Source organism: Daktulosphaira vitifoliae, unplaced genomic scaffold (genome assembly GCF_025091365.1).
Source record: "Daktulosphaira vitifoliae isolate Bord-2020 unplaced genomic scaffold, ASM2509136v1 Scaffold_5, whole genome shotgun sequence".
Taxonomy (NCBI): Eukaryota; Metazoa; Arthropoda; class Insecta; order Hemiptera; family Phylloxeridae; genus Daktulosphaira; species Daktulosphaira vitifoliae.
In genome coordinates, this window is record NW_026099576.1 from 31,351,997 (window position 1) to 31,372,058 (window position 20,062).

The following is a 20,062-nucleotide window of genomic DNA, read 5'->3' on the forward strand; positions in this document are numbered from 1 at the left end:
AAAGTCAACAAAATTTATATTCCATACAAAAATGTATTGTTACATAATTCTTATTTTACTATGGAAAAATTACATATAGGTCCTCAATAAATTTTCTTACTCAAAATGGAGCTAAATAAATAAATATTTGTGTAAATGTCGTTAATATCAGTTATAAAATATCACCATTTTTGTATTATATATAGTAATATTTTATTTCTGTATTTGTTTATTGGTTTCCTTATTTATCAATAGATATGATTGCCAGTTAAAAGTTATCCATAATAATAGTACAAAAATTATATTCTTTTAAAAGTATACAGGTGGAACAGTACTAACTGGCAACTACATGGACTTTAAAATTTCTCTCAATGCCCTTAAATAAGAGATATTCCCAAAAAAAACGTTGATTTTTAAAACTGAATAAATTTTTGGTAAATTTCGACTTTTTTTAAAACTATCATAACTTTTTTAAAAATGAACGAAATAAAATAATTCTTTTGAATTATTATCTTAGATATTTCCTTTTCATTTGACATAAATTATTTGAAAATCTGACCCTTTACCAACCCATAGGGGGGAATTTAAAATAGCAACTTTTGCACAAATATTTAACTGTCTTAACATAAATTTTGAAAATGTTCAGGAAATACTCCAGCTTCAAAAAATGTGGATAAAAGTCACCAAAGATTGGTTTAGAAAAACTTTTTTTACTGAATAATATTTCTTGTAGCACTGTTTTAGCCAAATTGTTTTTTAAAAAGTTATATATCAAGTACTTCAATTTTTATATACGTTTTCATAGTAGTAACGAAGTATAAAACACTTTATAATTTCTTTGTAAAATTTACAATTTTAAATTATTGAATATTAATTTCATTCTAAGATCTATTGCTATTATTTAGATGATATATATATATATATGTATGTATATAAATAATAATAAATGTATAATTCTAACAAAAAATTTAATACTGGTCTTTGTTTAACACATATGAAAAGTAATTTGAGGAATAATTCATTACATTTTTTTGTAAAGAAATTCACTCAATGCTGACTATAAATAAAGTTATTCTAAATGAAAACTTTGGTATTCATTTTTAAAACATGTACTATTAAATACTAATAATGACTATAGCCTTCTAACTATTTTAATTAAACAATAAAATTGTAATAAAGCGAAAATAAAATTATAGTTCAGCCATAAATTGTTCTTCACGCAATGAATTGACCTACGAGATGAATTAACTAATCAATGTGTGATAGTGTATTAGATATCATGATATCGCTTATCAACAGATAAAGTCGGTTATGTAGCTGTATTTATTGTGTGTATGTTAAAATGAAATTAATCTGCATACTTTTTTGAAATGATTATTGCAAGACTCAATTCTGGTATTGTTTTAATTGGTAAACGTTGTAAACATTGTTTAACTTCTTATGAAATACGAAAACATTTTATCGATTATTTTGTCAAAGAAAATAATCATGATTTTATTAAATCTAGTCCAGTATTACCCTACAATGATCCTTCTTTATCGTTTGTTAACGCTGGAATGTGCCAAGTAAAAATTATTTGTTATGCTTGTTAAACTGATTTATAAATAATTTATGGATTTTTGTTTTTAGTTTAAAAATGTCTTTCTTGGTAAAAAATCTATAAATGCTACTTGTGTGGCTAATAGTCAAAAATGCATTAGAGTTGGTGGCAAACATAATGATTTGAGTACTGTGGGCACTGATGGAATTCATCATACATTTTTTGAAATGCTTGGAAACTGGTCATTTGGCCAATATGATAAGGTGAATATAACATAATGTAAATAATTCTTTGTGTTAACTTTGTTCATAATGTAGGCTAAAGCATGTAGACTTGCATGGAATTTGTTAACATCATATCCATATTGTATGTCACCAGATAATTTATATGTCACAGTGTTTAATGGTGACCAACAACTAAATATGGAACCTGATTATGAATCATTAGAAACGTGGAAGAAAATAGGGTAGTAATTAATATTCATATACAGGTTGATTTTTTTATCATAACTCACTCAATTACTTGCAAAATAAAAATAATTTCGATATACAGGGTGATTTTTTTATTATATTTCACTCAATTCTTCACAGAATAAAAATAATTTTTTTTTATACCTTTAGTTACATATTCTTGATTACTTAGCTATGCAATATTTTTAAGTTTATCCTTAATACCTTGATTTTATTTTTTCAAATAGAAATATATATTTTGAATTTAATAAAATGTTTAAGGCTTCTTAATAGTATATGATGTTTGAATTTTTAATATAACTTCATCAGTTTATAATACATAACACTTTTAAGTTTTAAATATTTTGAGTTATAATACATACATGATATATGAGGGATTACAAATACAGGTAGTTAATTGTTTTTTCTGGTATTTCTATTCATAGATATGCAATGTTTATTGTCATTTATGACTATTGACAGATTTGCTTTCTTTTTTGCAAGTTGGTGTATATATATAAATGTTAACTCACAACATTTTGCCTTATAATGTAAGGTATAGTCATACTTTAATCATTACATGATATTACCATACTTTAAGCATATCTGTTGATGATGTCATAATTGTAAATAAATGCTGTGTATCTGTTAATAGCGAAAAGTAAAAACCTAATTAGTTACTTATATTTGCAATCCCTTATGTATTTTAACTCAAAAACTTAAAACTTTAAAGTGTTATGTACAATAAACAAATGAATTAATATTAAAAATTCAAAGTCCATTTACTATTAAAAATACTTCAATACTTATTATTAAATTCAAAATATATATTCCCATTTGAAAACACAAAGTTGACACTATTACAAGACATAAGGAGTGAATTTAAAAAGTATTATATAGCTAATTCAAGAATAATAAGTAGTTATAGGTAACAAAAAAAATCATCTTATAAATATATATTTTTATATAATGGTAATAAACTTATTATTTTAGAATACAAGATGACCATATTATCATGAATAATGGAAATGAAAATTTCTGGGAGATGGGTGATTATGGACCTTGTGGCCCTTGTACAGAAATTCACATAGATTATCCTCCATCAGGTGGAAAAAATCTCATTGAGTTATGGAACATAGTTTTTATTCAGTATTCTCGGTAGTTTATACATTATAAGTTTATTTTTAATTTTGACTAAAATTTAAATTATCTTTTTACAGAGAAAAAGATGGTTTTTTAAGAAGACTTCCTAAATGTTTCATAGATACTGGTATGGGACTTGAACGTTTAGTTATGGTATTACAAGAGAAAAAATCTACTTATGAAACTGATCTATTTTCATCTATATTAGATCTTATTTCTAAAGTAAGTAAAAAATATTAGTATTGGAATTAATAAATTCAACAATAACTTTAAATTAAAAATATTAATTTAAAACTAAAATATATCTAACTCAAAAATCATTAAGAAATCACATATATGTATTTCGGGAACAAAATATTAATCTTAGCGCTAAACACATACTATACTCTGTGTTAAGCATTATAAGTTAAATAATTTTTAATTTTAAATAATATTAATACAAGTGATTAAGTTTTATTATTTATTTAATAATAATTTGTTTTTAGGAAAATAATATTTTAAATTACTCAAAATCATTTGACTTAAATCATTATATTTTAGCTGATCATTGTCGTATGATAACTGTTTCATTAGCAGATAATGTGCTTCCTAGTCATAAGTATATTTACTTATTATTTTGAATTTGAAGAATTAATTTCTATTAAAAATCATTTTAAAACAATCTTATGTTAACCTAGTCACAAATTAAGAAGAATTATACGCAAGTCTTTTATAATGACTGAAACATGTTTCAATGTTCAACCTGCACTTAGTCTTATTTTAAAAATTGTTGATGAAGTAGTAGAAAATCTGGGACAAACATATCCAGAACTGAAACAAAATTTACAAAAGGTATAACCTTTTTTACTTATAATTTTTATCAAAGTTAAAGCTTAAATTTTTATACTCATATCTAAAGAGAAATTTCATATAAGGCTAATGCATTCTATATGATAATCCTAATAGTATATGAATAAACCCATAGGTATTTTGTTTTAAAAACTCTTATTTAGCTTTCAAGCTTATTAGATTCGATGCGAAGCTGAGAAGGTATTAATTTTACTATGATGTGTTTTTTTGTGTCTGTCAACGCTCAATCTCAGCTCTCGCTGAACTGATTTTGATGAACAATATGAGCTAAAAGTTATGGTAATAAATTAATTTATTTTTATTATAAACTTTCACAAAAATCAACTTTAAAGGATTAAAAAAATAGGTTAAATATGTTATTTTCCTTATTTTTAACATATTAATAATCAAAATCAGTATTAATTTAAAACAATTTTTTTTTTTTTATTATTTTTTTATATTTTAATACTTATTTTTTTAATAATAAGTAATAATATTAAAACTTAGAAGTGATAGAAAAAGTCTAACTGCACATTTGAAAACATTGTAAAAAGTTGATTTAGAAAAGTATATTTTTGTTTCTGATGAAAGTTCTAGTGTATTAATTCATAAGTACCAAAATGTTTTTATTAAAAATTATTGCATCAATCCCTTTAAATTTTTATACGCGTTAAAAGTATATGAATATACAACTACTTTATTATTTTTATAATATCTCTGTAAAAATTACAATATTAAATTATTGAATATCAATTTCATACTAAATTTAATTATTATTTATTCATATATTATAATTATATATCAAATTACAAATCGGGATAAAATTAAGGGAATAAGAATTATTTTTGATTTTGAAATAATCTACCAATTTCTTAAAATTATGCACTATCTAAAGATTTGCATCGAAGCGTTTCTTATGATAGTGATTTTAATCACTGTCAAATATCATCTATACTTGTTCCAAGTATGCCACGACCCCACTGTGCTACTGTTTTTATACGTAAAATAGTTTAAGAGTAAGTCCTGGTTAACTAATACATGGGCCCAATACAAATAAAAATATTGAATCTTTGAAATACTATAATTAAACTTAAGTGAACAATAAAAACATTATAAACAATTAATAAAACATTTTTCATACAGTATTACTAACTGGATAATTCCAATTTTCAACATAAAATAATGAATGAAAATGTTTGTGTTAGTTTATTATAAATAACTTTACATTATTATTTTAGAGAATATTCCAGGAAAATATTTACTAACTTTATTAGTGTAACATTAAAGTATAAATTAATAGATTAAAGAGCTTTAAAATATGAAAAAATCACATAACTGTTCATTTACTATTGAAGTTACCCAATTGTTAATTTTTCTTAAAAATATATCAGGAAATTTAACAAAATGGTCAGGTTATACCACTTCTCATGTTTTACTAATATTTTAGCTTCGATGCAAAGCTGAGAAGGTATTGGTTTTACTAAGATGTGTTTTTTTTTTTTTTTGTGTCTGTTACCACTTTTTCTCAGCTCTCACCGAACAGATTTCTTTCAACGATACGTCTAAAGATCACAAATCGTATCTAGTCGAAGACATTACCCTTAAAAATTGAAAAAATTTCCCTCGTTCCCCGTAAATGGGGGAAACCTCCGAAAAAATTACAAATTTAAAAATGGCTAATTTTCGAAATTTTTTCAATTTTTTTTACTAAATTAAACTGCCGTTTAAAAATAAACATATCAATATAATTCTTTTTTTTATAGATGCATGATGCCATTACCTATCATTTGGTATATTTTTTTTATAAATCTGACTTTTTACCTGCCCACAAGGGGGGATTTAAAATGACAACTTTTTTACAAAAAATTAATTTTTTCAACTTAACTTTTGAAAGTGTTCTGGAAAGTCTGACACTTTTATATATATCTTAAATTAAAGCTAATGTAATATACTTTATCATGAAAAAAAAAAACTTCGGACTTTATTTTATCTTCAGGGTGAAATAGGCTACCAAATGCTACTTTTGTGTGAAAATTTTCGATTTTGTATTTTACATTTTTAACTTTATAATGCTATAACTTTTTGAAAGATGTATGGATCATTACAATTTTTTTTATGAGAAGTAGTATTTATATAGATCTTTCATTCGACATACTTTTTTTTTAAATCGGACTATTTCCCTTAATACAGGGGGGATTCAAAACATAAAAATGCATATAGAAAGTAGAACTTTTTCAACTTAACTTTTGAAAGTGTTCCGGAAGGTCTGACACTTTTATATATATCTTAAATTAAAGCTAATGTAATATACTTTATCATGGAAAAAAAAAATTTCGGACTTTATTTTGTCTTCACGGTGAAAATGGCTACCAAATGCTATTATTGTGTGAAAATTCTCAATTTTATTTTTTACATTTTTAACTTTATAATGCTATAACTTATTGAAAAGTGTATTGATCAATATAATTTTTTTATGGGAAATACTATTTTTTAATAATCCCTTTTTCATTCGACATACTTTATCTTAATCAGGATATTAATAAGGAACTAGCAGTTTATGAAGCTTTTGGAATAATCCACCAATTTTTTAAAATTAAACACTATCTAAAGATTTGCATCGAAGCGTTTTTTTTTTATAGTGATTTTAATCACTGTCAGATATCATTATACTTGATCCAACTATGCCACGTCACCACTGTGCCGCGACCCCCCTGTACTGGGGTTTTTTATATTTTTTTTTTTTGTTATTATAATTATTATTTAAATCTAATGATTTATAAATAAATATATACATTTTTTGGTAAATGTTATTACAGGTAAAACATCTCTTAAAATATGAATATACTATATTTGATAATTTAAGAAAATCAATTTTCAAAGAGTGGAATAATGTTGTTGAGCATTGGCCAATTTTAATCAAATTTGATCCATATGAGGAGTGTACTGGTTTTATACTGGCTTGTAAATATTTAATCAAACATAGTAGTAAAATAAAGGAAATCCCAGCATTCACTTTATATGATGCATTTGGTTTGGATATTCAAACTATAAAAGAATTATCTAAAACTTTAGGTATAAACACTTTATAGCTGAGAAGCAGAATGATCTAAATATTTTAGTTACTTTTCAGCAGAAGTAAAAACCATCGTTTTACTAAAATTGCTTAATTATTTCATCAATATCACTCTAATTATCTATTATACAATTACAATGAAGACAGATAAACAGTTATACAAAAAGTAAAATTTGATAGAAATTAACTTAGATCCTTCTGCTTCTCAAGTACAGATTCGTGGTAGATAATTTATTGTTTTATTGTTAGAAATATTTTTATGATTAAAATGTTTCATGGCAGGTCTTCCTATTAATTGGAATGAATTTAATTGTCAACTTAATGCTTTACGATCAAAAACAAAGAATCAAGTTTACCATCTTAGTAAAAATAATGACTTAATAAATAATTTTCCTGCAACCAAAGATCATTTTAAGTATGATATTTTTCGTCATGCAGATCATTCTTATATTATACCAACAATAACATCCAAACTTATAGCCATCTTAGATACTAATGGAAATGTTATTAATGATTCTAATATTCATAAGTATGGTAAAAACGTCTCTTTAGTATTAGAAAAAACAAATTTTTACTGCGAATCTGGTGGTCAAGAAAGTGATATTGGTATAATTAGAACTAAGAATGGGACAAATTTTGTTGTTAAAAATGTTAATAAAGTTCAAGAAAATGGTGTCATATTGCATCATATTGAATCAGATAAATGGCCAATTTTGTTAAAGTAATAAAAATATTCTAATTAACTATATTTTGTAATTATACAATAAACTTTTTAAAGTACTTTTTTTTTAACTTTTCATTTTTCTATACTTTTTAAGTGAAAAAGAATTATATGTTGTCATTGATGTAGATCATCGATTAGGTTTAATGCGTTCTCATTCTTCTGTTCATATATTAAATTCTATTCTCACTTCATATCTAGTAGTTACTTGTCAAACATCAAGTAGGGTTAAAAAAGATTTAATGTTGTTCAAGTTTGCATTATTTGGTCAAAAATTTACAGAAAAAGGTACAGTTGATTTAAATTACATCTAAAAGATAATAATATATAAATTGTTGAATTTTAATTATTATAGATGCATTAATTATTGAAAAAAAAGTTATCGATGTTATTAAATCCTCTATGGCTATTAAAAGAACTACTATAATGTCAAATGATTTAAACAAACTCAATGTAACAGTTATTCCTGGAGAAGTTTATCCAGATGGTGAAGTATATGTGATAGACATATTTAAGGATCAGTCATATCTTTCTAGGGAAGCTTGTTGTGGTACGCATGTTGAAAATACATTAGATTTGATAGATTTCTGCTTAGTTCAATGTAAAATAACAAATAATGAATGTACTTTGTTGGGTGTAACTGGATATTTATGTTTGAATGTACAGTCATATGGAATAGCTTTATTAAATAAAATAATTGAAATTGAAAAAAAAATTAATATTATGTTGAAAAGTGAAGAAATAGCATCAAATGAGGTAAATAAAAATTATAAGTTTTAATTTTAGTAAATATGATAGCTTAAACAAAATTTTTTTAGTTGAAAATTGTAATGGATGAAATAAATAATTTAAAATTCAAAACAAAAGGAGATTCCAAAACTTATATGCCATTAAAAAATCAAATAGATGCAAACAAAAAATTTTTTTCAATTGAGAGAAAAATACAAAAAATTATGAAAAATGAAAAAAAGTTGTTCAGTTAAATAAATAAATCTCACTACAGTATGTTATTTTAAACTGCAATTTTTTTCAGAAAAATTCTTAAAAAGAATTTAGAGAAACTATATAATGAAAAATACATTGTTGGAAAAATCGACTGTGATAATTTTTATTTTGATGATAATCGATTCCATCTTGATGAAGTTGCTGAACAATACAATAGGATACCTTGTTTACTTTTTACTTTTAAAAATGGAATTATTCATATATACTGTCAGATTCCTTTAGTAAGTAAATATTTCAAAACCATTTTTACATAGAACATCAATATAATTGTATAAATTTTTTAAGGTTATACATTTTATTTTACATAAATTGTATTTTAAAGAGCAGAACTCTTAAAAATTATTAGTTAACATTCTCTTCACTTTAAAATAAGTGATAGGTAGAAATAAAAAATGTGTCAACTTATCTATTCTACTCTGTATACGCGAGTTCATTGTGATTTACTTATTTGAATATATCCTAGATATTCAAATAAGAAAATTATTATGGAACACTCAATATATATTTGTTTAATTAATATATATTAAATATTTAACATTAAGTATATTTTGTTCATTTAGGAATACTCAGAAAATGAAATTTGGCTGAAGAATTTATGGAAAAATTTGAATATCACATCTGTTAAATTCAAAATTAAAGGTTTAATTAAATTTACTGATGTAAAAGTGAAAGATATAGATGCACTTAAATGTCTCAATATAATTGATAATACTATTCATAGTGTTAAAAATCATTATGATTATAATTATAATATTAATAGGTTCAAGTAATTTTTGAACTAATTATTAGTTAAATATATTGACATTTATAATAATTATATTGATACCACAAATTAAAACAAATTTTATAATTATAAAATTATTATTTTAATTCTTACAAATTATAAACGTTCAATGAGTATAGATGATGCTCCACCACCTCCATTACAAATAGAAGCTATACCTTTTTCCCCAGGCTTGAGTGCATGAATCAAATGAACAACAATTCTAGCCCCAGACATCCTATATTAAATGTATTACATCAATTTTATTTAATTAAATCTATGAGTCAATAAGTTAAACAATTTGTAATTATCAAACAAAAACATATGTATATCAAGATGTATATAATGTAAAACCGGTTTTTAGCACTTATGTAAGTTTTAAAATAGGCATTGAATACACAAGAAGTTAGATGCAGGTAAATAAGAATTTAATCTTTAATAATTACCCAATTGGATGACCTAAGCTGACAGCACCTCCATGAATATTCACTCTTGATGGATCAATATTCAGTTTTAATATGTTAGCAAGAACAACTACACTGAATGCTTCATTGATTTCCCATAAAGCAATGTCATTTAAAGATACTCCACTTTTACTCATTAACTAAACAGTATATTTTATATTCTATGACTATGAATACATTTGTATAGTTAAATGGGTATGAATAAACTTACTTTTGGTATAGCAACTGCTGGAGCAATAGGGAAATCTATTGGATCTGTGGCACCATCTTCAAAAGCAATGACTCTAGCTAATGGCTTTATGTTTGATTGTTTAATGATATCTTCATTAGTTAATACTAATGCTGCAGCTCCATCATTTATAGTTGATGCGTTACCAGCAGTAACTGTACCATTATCTTTCTAAAAATGATTCTAGTTTTATTATCATTTAAAAATAAAAGTAACAACATTATAACAAATTATAATTACTTGAAAAACTGTATTGAGTTTTTTGAATTTATCAAAGTCAACCCTTTTGTATTCTTCATCTTCACTTATAATAACATCTGGCTTACCTAAATTATAATTTTAATAATAAATTTATGAAAATTATTCATTTTATTGTATTGTAAGACATTATACATTAAATATGTATTTGTTTAATATAACTAATTTTTAACTCCCTACAATAGTATTACTAAATGTCATAAGTATAAGCTAATTATTCATTAATACTATTAAATTGTATTGTAACTGAAAAATTACTGAGACATAACATAAAGATATGTTACCCAAGAAATAATAAAACTCGTTAAATTTAAAGACTTTAAGTTTAAGATTTAACAGTTAAATTAACTATTTTGATTTAAATTAAAAAATAGTTATAATTCAATTATTTTTTAGAAATTAAAAATTCAAGTATTTTTTATAAGTGAAAAAAATCTATACAAATTTGAAAAACCGGAAAATTATAATTGACCTGTGCATACTACTTAGATGAAAAGTTAACTTTTTTTCAAAAGATGAATATTGATGTATTGCAAATACAAAACTCAATTTAAATTAAAAGTCATAACAAGGAAATTTATAGTAATTATTAACTAATAAATATTTTTTACATATAAATGAAATGTGGTATGATCTTGTCATACAACATGTCAGATGACACGTGTCCACTATTTCACACCACACTTGAGTGACTAATTTGACACATTAGTTATTTAAATGTGGCTCTTAAGTTAAATAATGCCTGCTACTATACTCTTGCATGGATGACCACATAGAAGTTTTTATAGAAGCAAAAATTGCCATATCCTTAGTACAAAATACAATAAAAATTTGCCACAATTAATTTTTTCCCTGTAAATATTAGTTTCATTAAAATTGACTGATATCAAACCAACCTTCTTATTGATAACCAGAAGAAAATACATATACAAGACAAATATTATATACAAATTTAATATTAATTGATTATTCTATTTTTTATTTCAAATAATAGATAAATAAGAACCTTTTTTTTGTGGTACATTGACGTGAATAATTTCTTCTGAAAAAACGCCTTGTTTCCAAGCTTCTGCACTTTTTTTATAACTACTCATAGCGAAATCATCTTGCTCAGCTCGACTAATACCCATTTGTTTAGCAGTATTTTCTGCACAGTTTCCCATGTGTATTTTATTATAAACATCAGTAAGACCATCAAAAACTATTCCATCCTTTAAAAAATAAAAAGTAATCGTAAAAACAATTTTTATTCAAATTCAATATATAAAACAACCGATAAATTCACACCGCCATATTTTGTGTCACCTCTTGCAAGGTAAAATGGCACATTGGACATAGACTCCATCCCACCAGCAAGAACTACATTTTTATATCCACACAGTACACTTAGGGACCCTAACATAATTGACTTCATGCCTGAAGCACAAACTTTATTTATGGTAGTACATATTGTAGTTTTAGGCAAACCTGAAAATTAAATTGTTAAATTTTTTTAAAGTTAGTAATGAACCATTTTACAATAAAAATTACTCATTATATGACAATTTTAGTGATGTATATAAGAGGACTAGCCAAGTTAGTTTTTTGGTATCTAAAGATCTACACATAAAATTATGTGCTGTTCGACAAATTACAAGGTTTTTAATGACACTATTTTATTAATTATTTCATAATTATGTAAGCAAAATATTATATAATTTGTCATGTGCCCTGTTGATCATTTAACTAAAAATAAAACTTTTTATTGACGGGAAATCTCACTCAATGAAGTTGAGTACATTTTCTCTGTTATTATGAAATACTTTTGTTATCTAGGACTAGTGTATAATCTTCCTGTGTAGTCTATAGATATTATATTTTTATTTTTTTTATGTGTTTATGTTAAACTAAAGACTAAATAGTTTTAATAATCTCATGATAATTTTTATTTATTCTTCATTATAAATATAATATAAAATATTTACATTAATAAATTTTTTTGTGGATTGCAAGTGAATGTTAGATATGTTATTTTTAAAAGTATAAGAACTTAGAACTGATTCAAAAAAAGTCAGAAACAGTGATACCCTTTCTGAAATTTTTTTTTAATTTTGTAATTCTTAAAATTTGGCTTAAAATTATGTTATTGCTAAATATTAATTAAAAATAATAAATACCTGCGAATATTGCAGCTTGTCTAGCTGGTGCTTGCCCTACACCACCTTGGCAAACATTACCCATAAATACTTCTTCAATATCATTTTTAGAAAGACCTGAACGGTTAACGGCAGCCTAAAATTTTTATATTATTAAAATAAATACCTTTATATAACCAAAACTATATTATTAGTTACATTTAAAAGTTAAATTGAAAAAAAAAGTCAATATACATATATATATATATTTTTTTTCCAATTAAACACATTTGTAAGTCAAATTTTATCGTTGATCTGTAGCAATAGTAGCAATTAAGAAACTTATCCGCCCCAAAAATTTACATGTATATTATATACACATTTAGCACTTAGAATTTTCTTAGTTAGTGGGATATTCAAATTCCAATTAACTCTGATGACATTTTTAAAATAAAATCTTAAGAATAGGTATACAAGAAAATGTGTATCATTTATTTAAAGTTCAACAATACTTATGTTAAAATACATTGTTATTTCTTATTAAAAGGACACAATATTTATGCTGCAGTTAAATTAAAATAATAATAATTTTAACTATTAACAAATTCAACACTAAAAACTTGATTTAAAATTAATATAAAAAATATTTTGAGCTAATATAATACCTGAATTGCAATTGCACCAAGTTTAGTAGCAGATAAAGTTTTTAAGGAACCTCCAAAAGACCCAATAGGAGTCCTTGCAGTGCTAATAATGAATACATTTTTTGATATTGAAGATGAAAAATATCTTTTGGTTAACTTTATAGATATCTATTTGGAAATTTATAAAAATAAAATAAAAAACAAAACCAATTGAAAAGTATTATTTAGCTAAATTCATGAAATAATTACTTTACGAAACCCAATAATCATTATTCCCATTAAAATAAGTTCAACTACTAAAAAAAAATAATTAAAACTATTAAATGAATTATGTGTTCATATATAAACTAACAGCTTGTTATATTTAAAAATTAAATATTTATAATTTAATAGTGATCAATCAGAGATAAAAATATACATCAAGTAGCACAAAAATTTCACAGACACAGAATAAACTAACATCTTAATAATATTTTACTTTTATGCAAAAACATAGTATAAAGGTCATTAGATTATTTTGATTAATAATAATCTCTGTTAATTTATACAATCCAATTGACAACAAGCAATTTTATGTTATCATATAGATAATATTTTCACAAAATAGATCACGGTTATACAGACAAATTTGGCATCTCCCATGCATTTGATAACCATAGTTATGTAGTTTGTATAACTGATTTTTACCATTAACTATCAAATATTTGAATAGATTGGATAACTATCGAATAGTTTGATAATTTATATTCAATTCGATAGTTAGTTTTCAATATTTTCCTTCACTTGTGGATTTATGAATCCACCTTGATATTTATAATTCGTTAAGAATTCAATTTCTGTAATGATTTTTCGTAATAAGTATTAAAGAGTTTAAATTAAAAACTGTTATTAAATTTTATTATCGTTTATTTTCCTTATACTTCTGGTATAATTGATCAAAATCTATAAACATCCATTATCTAATTAAAATGGTTATTATTATATAAATAAATCCTCAAGTTACTCAAAACAAAATAATCTAAATGCGAGTTATTTCACTATTAAGCAGACATTAATGTTTCGATGGTAACCCTTACCTAAATTTTATCTGTTTATTTGAAATAGTATTATAACTGTATTGATGGCAAATGTAAACCTCAAAAAAAAATGACCTCATTAATTGACTTAAATAATTATAAATTATCCAATGTAAGTATAACTTTGTGTAGGAACTATTTTTTTTTAGATATTCATAATTATTTTTTTTGAATTGTGAATAGATTTGTGATAATGTTTTTTACATTCCAAATTATGTTTCGGAAGAACAAGAAAAATATATCATTGACAAAGTAAATGAAGCCCCTAAACCAAAATGGACTCAATTAAGAAATAGAAGACTTCAAAATTGGGGTGGTGTACCTCATGTTAAGGGACTAATACCTGAAAATATTCCTAATGTGAGCTTTAAAATAATTTATAAATTATTAAATTACTTATCATGTAAAAAATATAACATTTTTATGTTTTAGTGGCTAAATGGATTTCTAAAGCAAATCAGTAACCTCGGTGTATTTCCTGGGAGCAACCAGCCTAATCATATATTAGTTAACGAATATTTACCTGGTCAAGGAATAATGGTATGGCTATTAAATTACTGAAATACATTTTTTTTAGAACAGTATTAGACCTAAAAAAAAAATTCTAAAATTGGTGTTGTTTTAGTTATTACAACATACCATTATAATTATATGCGATGATTGGAAAGATGAGAACATCATAACTTTGAAAAATTATAAAAAATTTACTTTATATGGATAGTATCTTTCATAAGTGATGAGAGATAATTTATATGCATAATTTAAATACTTGAGATTTTGATATAGAGTCATGTAAAGGAAACTAGATTAGTAAATTGCCATTGGTTGTAGCTATTAATGATGGAGTGTTAAATAAACAGCAAATATTGGTATAATCTATATTTTTAAATTAAAAAAATTTAGTCTCTAGGTTCAATAGTGTTTGTTTTATAGCTTTTCAAAAATTGTGCATCTTTTTGTCGCTTCCTGTATTATCAAAATTAAAAAAAGAAAGACTTCAAACCAGCTTGTCTTTTATACATCATTAGTTTTTAAAAACAATAATCATGTAATATTTGGTATATATAATAAATCAATCTAACTACTTGAATAATGCATGTATCAAAATAAAATTTTCAGTGGCAATATGTAAAACAATTTTTTAACTCGTTTAACATACTCTTTTTGAAAATTTTAACATTAAACTAAAGGTACTATGAGGGACAGAATCATATCAAGTTTTTTGTTTTAAGTTTTTGATGACAATCCAAAAAATCTGTCTTGTAAACTTAAGTCAAATGCTACTTATGTCTATTACAAACATAAAAAGACTATATTGGAAAAGCCAAGGACTATTTTTTCCTAACGTGTAAAAGAGGGCCACCTTTTTTTTAAAAAAAAAATAATAAGGAATAGAAGGAATTAGTTTTAGTTATTAGTGAGGTGGACATAATGCCCATGAACTTAAACCTGTTGGTCCATTGTGCACACCTCATACTGAATTGTCTTGATTCGTTTTACACACCTAAGTGTTATTATATTATACCTATCATTGTACAAAGGGTGGACTGTCATGTCACTCTCTGTGGATATCCAAAGAATCCTGTCTTTCTGGTGAAATTAAGTATCTCTTCGATTCTTAGGTTTTTGATATCTTCTTTTTCAGGAAAAGGTTTATTTAAGTAGTTTGATCTTAATGTGGATAAGGCTTCATACTTGCAAGTTATGTGAAATGAGTCTACCTCTTGTACTCTACACTTCCTGCACAATTGTGATTCCAAAACCCCTCCTCATAAAGATGTATTAACAAGTGAAAGTGAAGAATGCATCACTGATCATTTATTTTTATTGGAAAAATTTGGTTAGTTTTCAAAGTTGAAAGTCATGTCATTTTTTATGGATGTGTTAAGTTTTTTCTGAATTTGTTTCAAGAAACCATTAAATTATTTTGCAATAGCATTTTAATCACTGTAGAATATTAAATTATATTGATCTAATAAAATCCTCAACTTTACTTTTTTTATTTATGCTTTTCATTTTAATAATATTCTAGTACTTGGTATTTTTATTATCTTAGTTACTGTTGCATACAAACTATTTATTAATAGTATTTAAATGATTTTTCAGCCCCATTTAGATGGAAGTTTATTTTACCCTACTATTACTACTATTAGTTGTGGTTCTCAAACAGTTCTCAATTTCTATTCAGCAAATGAGGTAATTAAATTTAATATTGAAAAATTCTAATTTACATTGTAATTATCAATTTATATCAACTTTTAGATAGAAGGACAGACCAGTAATATGACTAAAAAAATGTATAGTTTATTATTAGAAAGGAGGAGTCTTCTTATATTACAAGAAAAAATGTATAATGAGTACCTTCATGGAATTGATGAATTAAAAGAAGATGTTGTTGATAAATCATTATCAAACATAAATAGTTGTTCAAGCGATATAAAAATAAATAGTGTAATACCCAGAGGTACTCGTGTATCATTAACAATTAGGAATATTCCTAAAATATCAAAAATTAACCTTAATTCTTTGATGAAAAAGTAATATATTTATTTACTAACACTGATAATATTTACAATTAAAATTCTGAATATAATAATTTGAATTATGTTACATAAATTAAAACTATAATTAACTTATTTACAATATTTTCTTTTAAACAGATCAAAAATACTTTTTAATTTTGTTGATGTTTATCATATCAATATTTATTGGTAAACAAATGTTTGTTTAATAAATACCTATAATGGTAAGTTTAAATAAATACTATCAATAATTTTATAAACAATATCTAATCAGGTAGACAATCACACCAGAAAGTGTGTCATCAGTAATTATATACAATACATAGAATTATTCACAATAATAAAAGAAATAAACTTTTACAAATTATAAGATAAGCAACACAAAGTCATTAAAAAACAAAACAAAATTTTTTACCCATACAATTAAGAGATTTTTAATAATATTTATATATCTTCTAATAACGAGACATAACCATTTGTATTTACAATACATCATTTTTTCATATTTTATTAACTACTAAATTAAACTTGAATACAATATATTAGCCATAAAACAAAAAGGAAATTAATTTAATAGTTATATCAGAGTGCATAACAATTATATTGACTAATATTATTTACATCATGTGCAAATCAATTAATTTGTAAAATACTATTCACATTTAAATTTAATTTGACTCGCAATAAGTTGTAAATAAATAATTAGTTTCAAAAAATTGAAATAGAAAAGATTATTTTTAGTTAAATTACAATTTGTACACAAAGACAGTAAAATAATGAAGTTTTTAAAAATCATATAATTTGAAATATATTTAAAAGAAAATTATTGTTTAGACATGCAAATGCATTTTTTTCTTATCGACTGAAAATATTATATAACCAAAATATTTATATGATTTCTTGACATTTATACAAGGCATTGTATAATTTTTTAGAATAAATTAATAATACAACTACATATTTTATTCAATATGAATAAAGAATAGAGTAACTAGTTAGAGAAATATGCATTAAAAAAATAATTTCATCAATGTACTATTTAAAAATACATTACTTAAGCAACATTTAGTATTAACATGTAAAAAATTACTTTTTGCCAAGTTTTGTTTAGTGACATTGAGAAGGTTTATAGAAATGAAAAATTATTATACAGTAGTACTGGTCACAATTATTAACATATTTACATAAAATGTTAATTTAATTTTGATATTGAAGTTCATAAGAAAAATTTTAAATCTTCTAATAGTTATTATACTATAAAATAATTTTTTATTATTATTTAGGGTATATTAATTACTCAATAAATTAAGTCAATAAAAACTTATTAAAAATAAGAAAAGTGAAAATGAATTAATTAACTTACCATTATAAAATTAATATAAAAACTAAACAAAAATGTGTATTAACACATCAAAACAAACAGTGATATGGTAAAAATACAATAATTAAGTCTCGAAAATTTGGAATCAAAAATATTGATTAAAACATATCTCTTTATTAATTGTTTAAAAAATAAGACATGTTACTTACAGAACAATTCAGAAAATTTTCATTTTCTATTTTTTGCTTTACGATCTTTTGGAGGATTAGTTTTGAGAACTCCAATACCAGCAGTTGTTATTTTAGCAGATACTGCATTTCCTGCATCTAAAAAAATTTCATAAATAATATCACTAATAATAAAAAATTAAGTTGAAGCAAAAGTTAATATTCAGCAAAATATTAGTTTTTTTTTTAATTATTAATTTCCAAATTGAAGTGTAAATAGTGAACTTTTTAACATATAAACTATATAAGAAAAAGTTATAAAATACCCGATGATATACCATTGTCAAATTTAGAATAAAATAAAAGAATTGTGTGTATAATATTTACTTCTTGTTTTAGAAGATCTTTCGGCAGGAAGGGGTACTACAGGTGATTTTTGTTCAACTTTCTTTGAAGATTTTTTTTCATTAATATCATTTTTTTGCTTGGCTGCAGTGATTTCCCTTTTTTTTAAAGCTGAAGAAACAGATGCAAGTACATAAGTAGGTTTAACTGGAGCTTGTGATTTTTTAGATGAAATAGATTTTTTTGAAATATTTGCACAAGATTTTTTAGCAGATTCCTTAGAATTTAGTTGTTTCTTTCCTAATTTTTTTGGAGTAGATTTTTTTTTTACTATATTATCCTCTTCAGCACTATCACTACTAGCTTCATCACTTTCTGATGATGATTGACCAAAATCATAAGCTGGTTTCTTTTTTGATAATCTGGATGATTTCTTAACAGGTTGTTGATCATCTAAAGGAAGCTTTCTTTTAACTGTTATACTTTTCTTTTTTTTTGTAAGTTGAGCTTCGTCTTTATACAAGCTTACATCCACTAAACAAAAAGGTTAAATTAAAAAAAAAAAAAAAAAAAAAAGCCCAAAATACTCTTATTTATATTTCTATCAAAAGTATATATGCCCTATTTATTTTTCAAAATATTTAAAGGAGGTAAAATAATATGTGGTGTTTAATATTTGGGGAAGGAGAAGGTTGTAAAGAAAAACAGAGAAAATGTTTGCAAAACAAATCAGTAATAAGCCAAAAACATTTACTTATACTTATAATATATCCCCAATAAATGAAAAAAACAAAAAGATAAAATAATAGTTAGTGGTAGTAATAAAATATCTGTTAAAAACCTAACCATATTTCTTATAAGCAAAATATATTACTTAATTTAATTAATATTTTTATTAGTAACAAAATATTTACTATTGTTTAAAACAAGTTTCATGTTTAATATTAAAAAAAAAATTGTTTTACATAAATTGAGGAAAGGGTCAAATTTTTATAATATTTATTTATTTAATTTATGTCATACTAACGATAGTTTACAAATTATTCCAATGACAAATAAAACTGATTCATTCTTTTATTTAATTCATTCATTCCAAAAGTAAAAATCAAATAAATTTAACACTTGAAAACAAAACCAAATATGAATAACACATAGTATACATTTAAATATTGAGAAAATATCTAAAAACTCATCACCTTTCATGATAAAACCCATTATTAATTATTTACGTATTTAAAGAAATGAATTCGACTAAATCTACTTCTTAATAAATAATAAAAGTATAGAAATATATATAGGGTCAATCCATGCCAAATCATCCAGAAGTAGTTGCACGACCACCTCATATTTTTCTGAAATTTTCAGGGTTTATTCATTATGCTATATTTAGATTAAAACAATTTTTTTTTTTTTTTTTTTTT

The 20,062-nt window shown here is 23.7% G+C and overlaps 4 protein-coding genes across 15 annotated transcripts in view; 2 read left to right on the forward strand and 2 right to left on the reverse strand.

Annotated features, from left to right (window-relative positions):
* Positions 1–1,280: 1,280 nt before the first annotated feature.
* Positions 1,281–9,508, forward strand: LOC126907454 (alanine--tRNA ligase, mitochondrial-like). Of its 8 annotated transcripts, XM_050688748.1 has the most exons (14): positions 1,281–1,544; positions 1,609–1,782; positions 1,837–1,985; positions 2,962–3,126; positions 3,189–3,333; positions 3,597–3,709; positions 3,789–3,942; positions 6,756–7,011; positions 7,295–7,733; positions 7,831–8,021; positions 8,089–8,489; positions 8,552–8,703; positions 8,767–8,959; positions 9,299–9,508. In XM_050688748.1, exons 1-14 carry the CDS (start codon positions 1,350–1,352, stop codon positions 9,506–9,508), a joined length of 2,937 nt encoding a protein of 978 aa, XP_050544705.1. In that variant the 5' UTR covers positions 1,281–1,349. The 8 variants fall into 8 exon arrangements, with proteins under 8 accessions (XP_050544705.1, XP_050544706.1, XP_050544713.1 ...); XM_050688749.1 differs by lacking the exon at positions 9,299–9,508 and having other exon boundaries at positions 8,552–8,711; positions 8,767–8,933; XM_050688752.1 differs by lacking the exon at positions 1,281–1,544 and having other exon boundaries at positions 1,634–1,782; positions 1,898–1,985.
* On the reverse strand, positions 3,784–13,661 carry LOC126907459 (acetyl-CoA acetyltransferase, mitochondrial). Of its 3 annotated transcripts, none has more exons than XM_050688766.1 (10): positions 13,460–13,661; positions 13,232–13,378; positions 12,609–12,723; positions 11,726–11,919; positions 11,459–11,663; positions 10,435–10,520; positions 10,177–10,365; positions 9,948–10,105; positions 9,616–9,739; positions 3,784–3,921 (listed from the first exon to the last, which is right to left on the reverse strand). In XM_050688766.1, the coding sequence occupies exons 1-9, from the start codon at positions 13,487–13,489 to the stop codon at positions 9,619–9,621; spliced, it is 1,245 nt and encodes a 414-aa protein (XP_050544723.1). In that variant the 5' UTR covers positions 13,490–13,661; the 3' UTR covers positions 3,784–3,921; positions 9,616–9,618. The 3 variants fall into 3 exon arrangements, with proteins under 3 accessions (XP_050544723.1, XP_050544722.1, XP_050544721.1); XM_050688765.1 differs by lacking the exon at positions 3,784–3,921 and adding an exon at positions 9,092–9,197; XM_050688764.1 differs by lacking the exon at positions 3,784–3,921 and having other exon boundaries at positions 9,457–9,739.
* Positions 13,662–13,853: 192 nt separating this feature from the next.
* On the forward strand, positions 13,854–16,922 carry LOC126907467 (alpha-ketoglutarate-dependent dioxygenase alkB homolog 6). Its single transcript, XM_050688784.1, has 5 exons — positions 13,854–14,398; positions 14,470–14,646; positions 14,719–14,826; positions 16,393–16,482; positions 16,549–16,922. Exons 1-5 carry the CDS (start codon positions 14,357–14,359, stop codon positions 16,825–16,827), a joined length of 696 nt encoding a protein of 231 aa, XP_050544741.1. The 5' UTR covers positions 13,854–14,356; the 3' UTR covers positions 16,828–16,922.
* Positions 16,923–17,846: 924 nt separating this feature from the next.
* LOC126907456 (uncharacterized) overlaps positions 17,847–20,062 on the reverse strand; it is a 10,909-nt gene continuing 8,693 nt past the window's right edge. For all 3 annotated transcript variants that reach the window (XM_050688758.1, XM_050688759.1, XM_050688757.1), the window contains 2 exons: positions 18,684–19,175; positions 17,847–18,455 (listed from right to left, as the gene is read on the reverse strand). In XM_050688758.1, the coding sequence (XP_050544715.1) occupies positions 18,358–18,455; positions 18,684–19,175 (590 nt within the window). In that variant the 3' untranslated portion in view covers positions 17,847–18,357. The remainder of the gene's footprint in view (positions 18,456–18,683; positions 19,176–20,062) is intronic.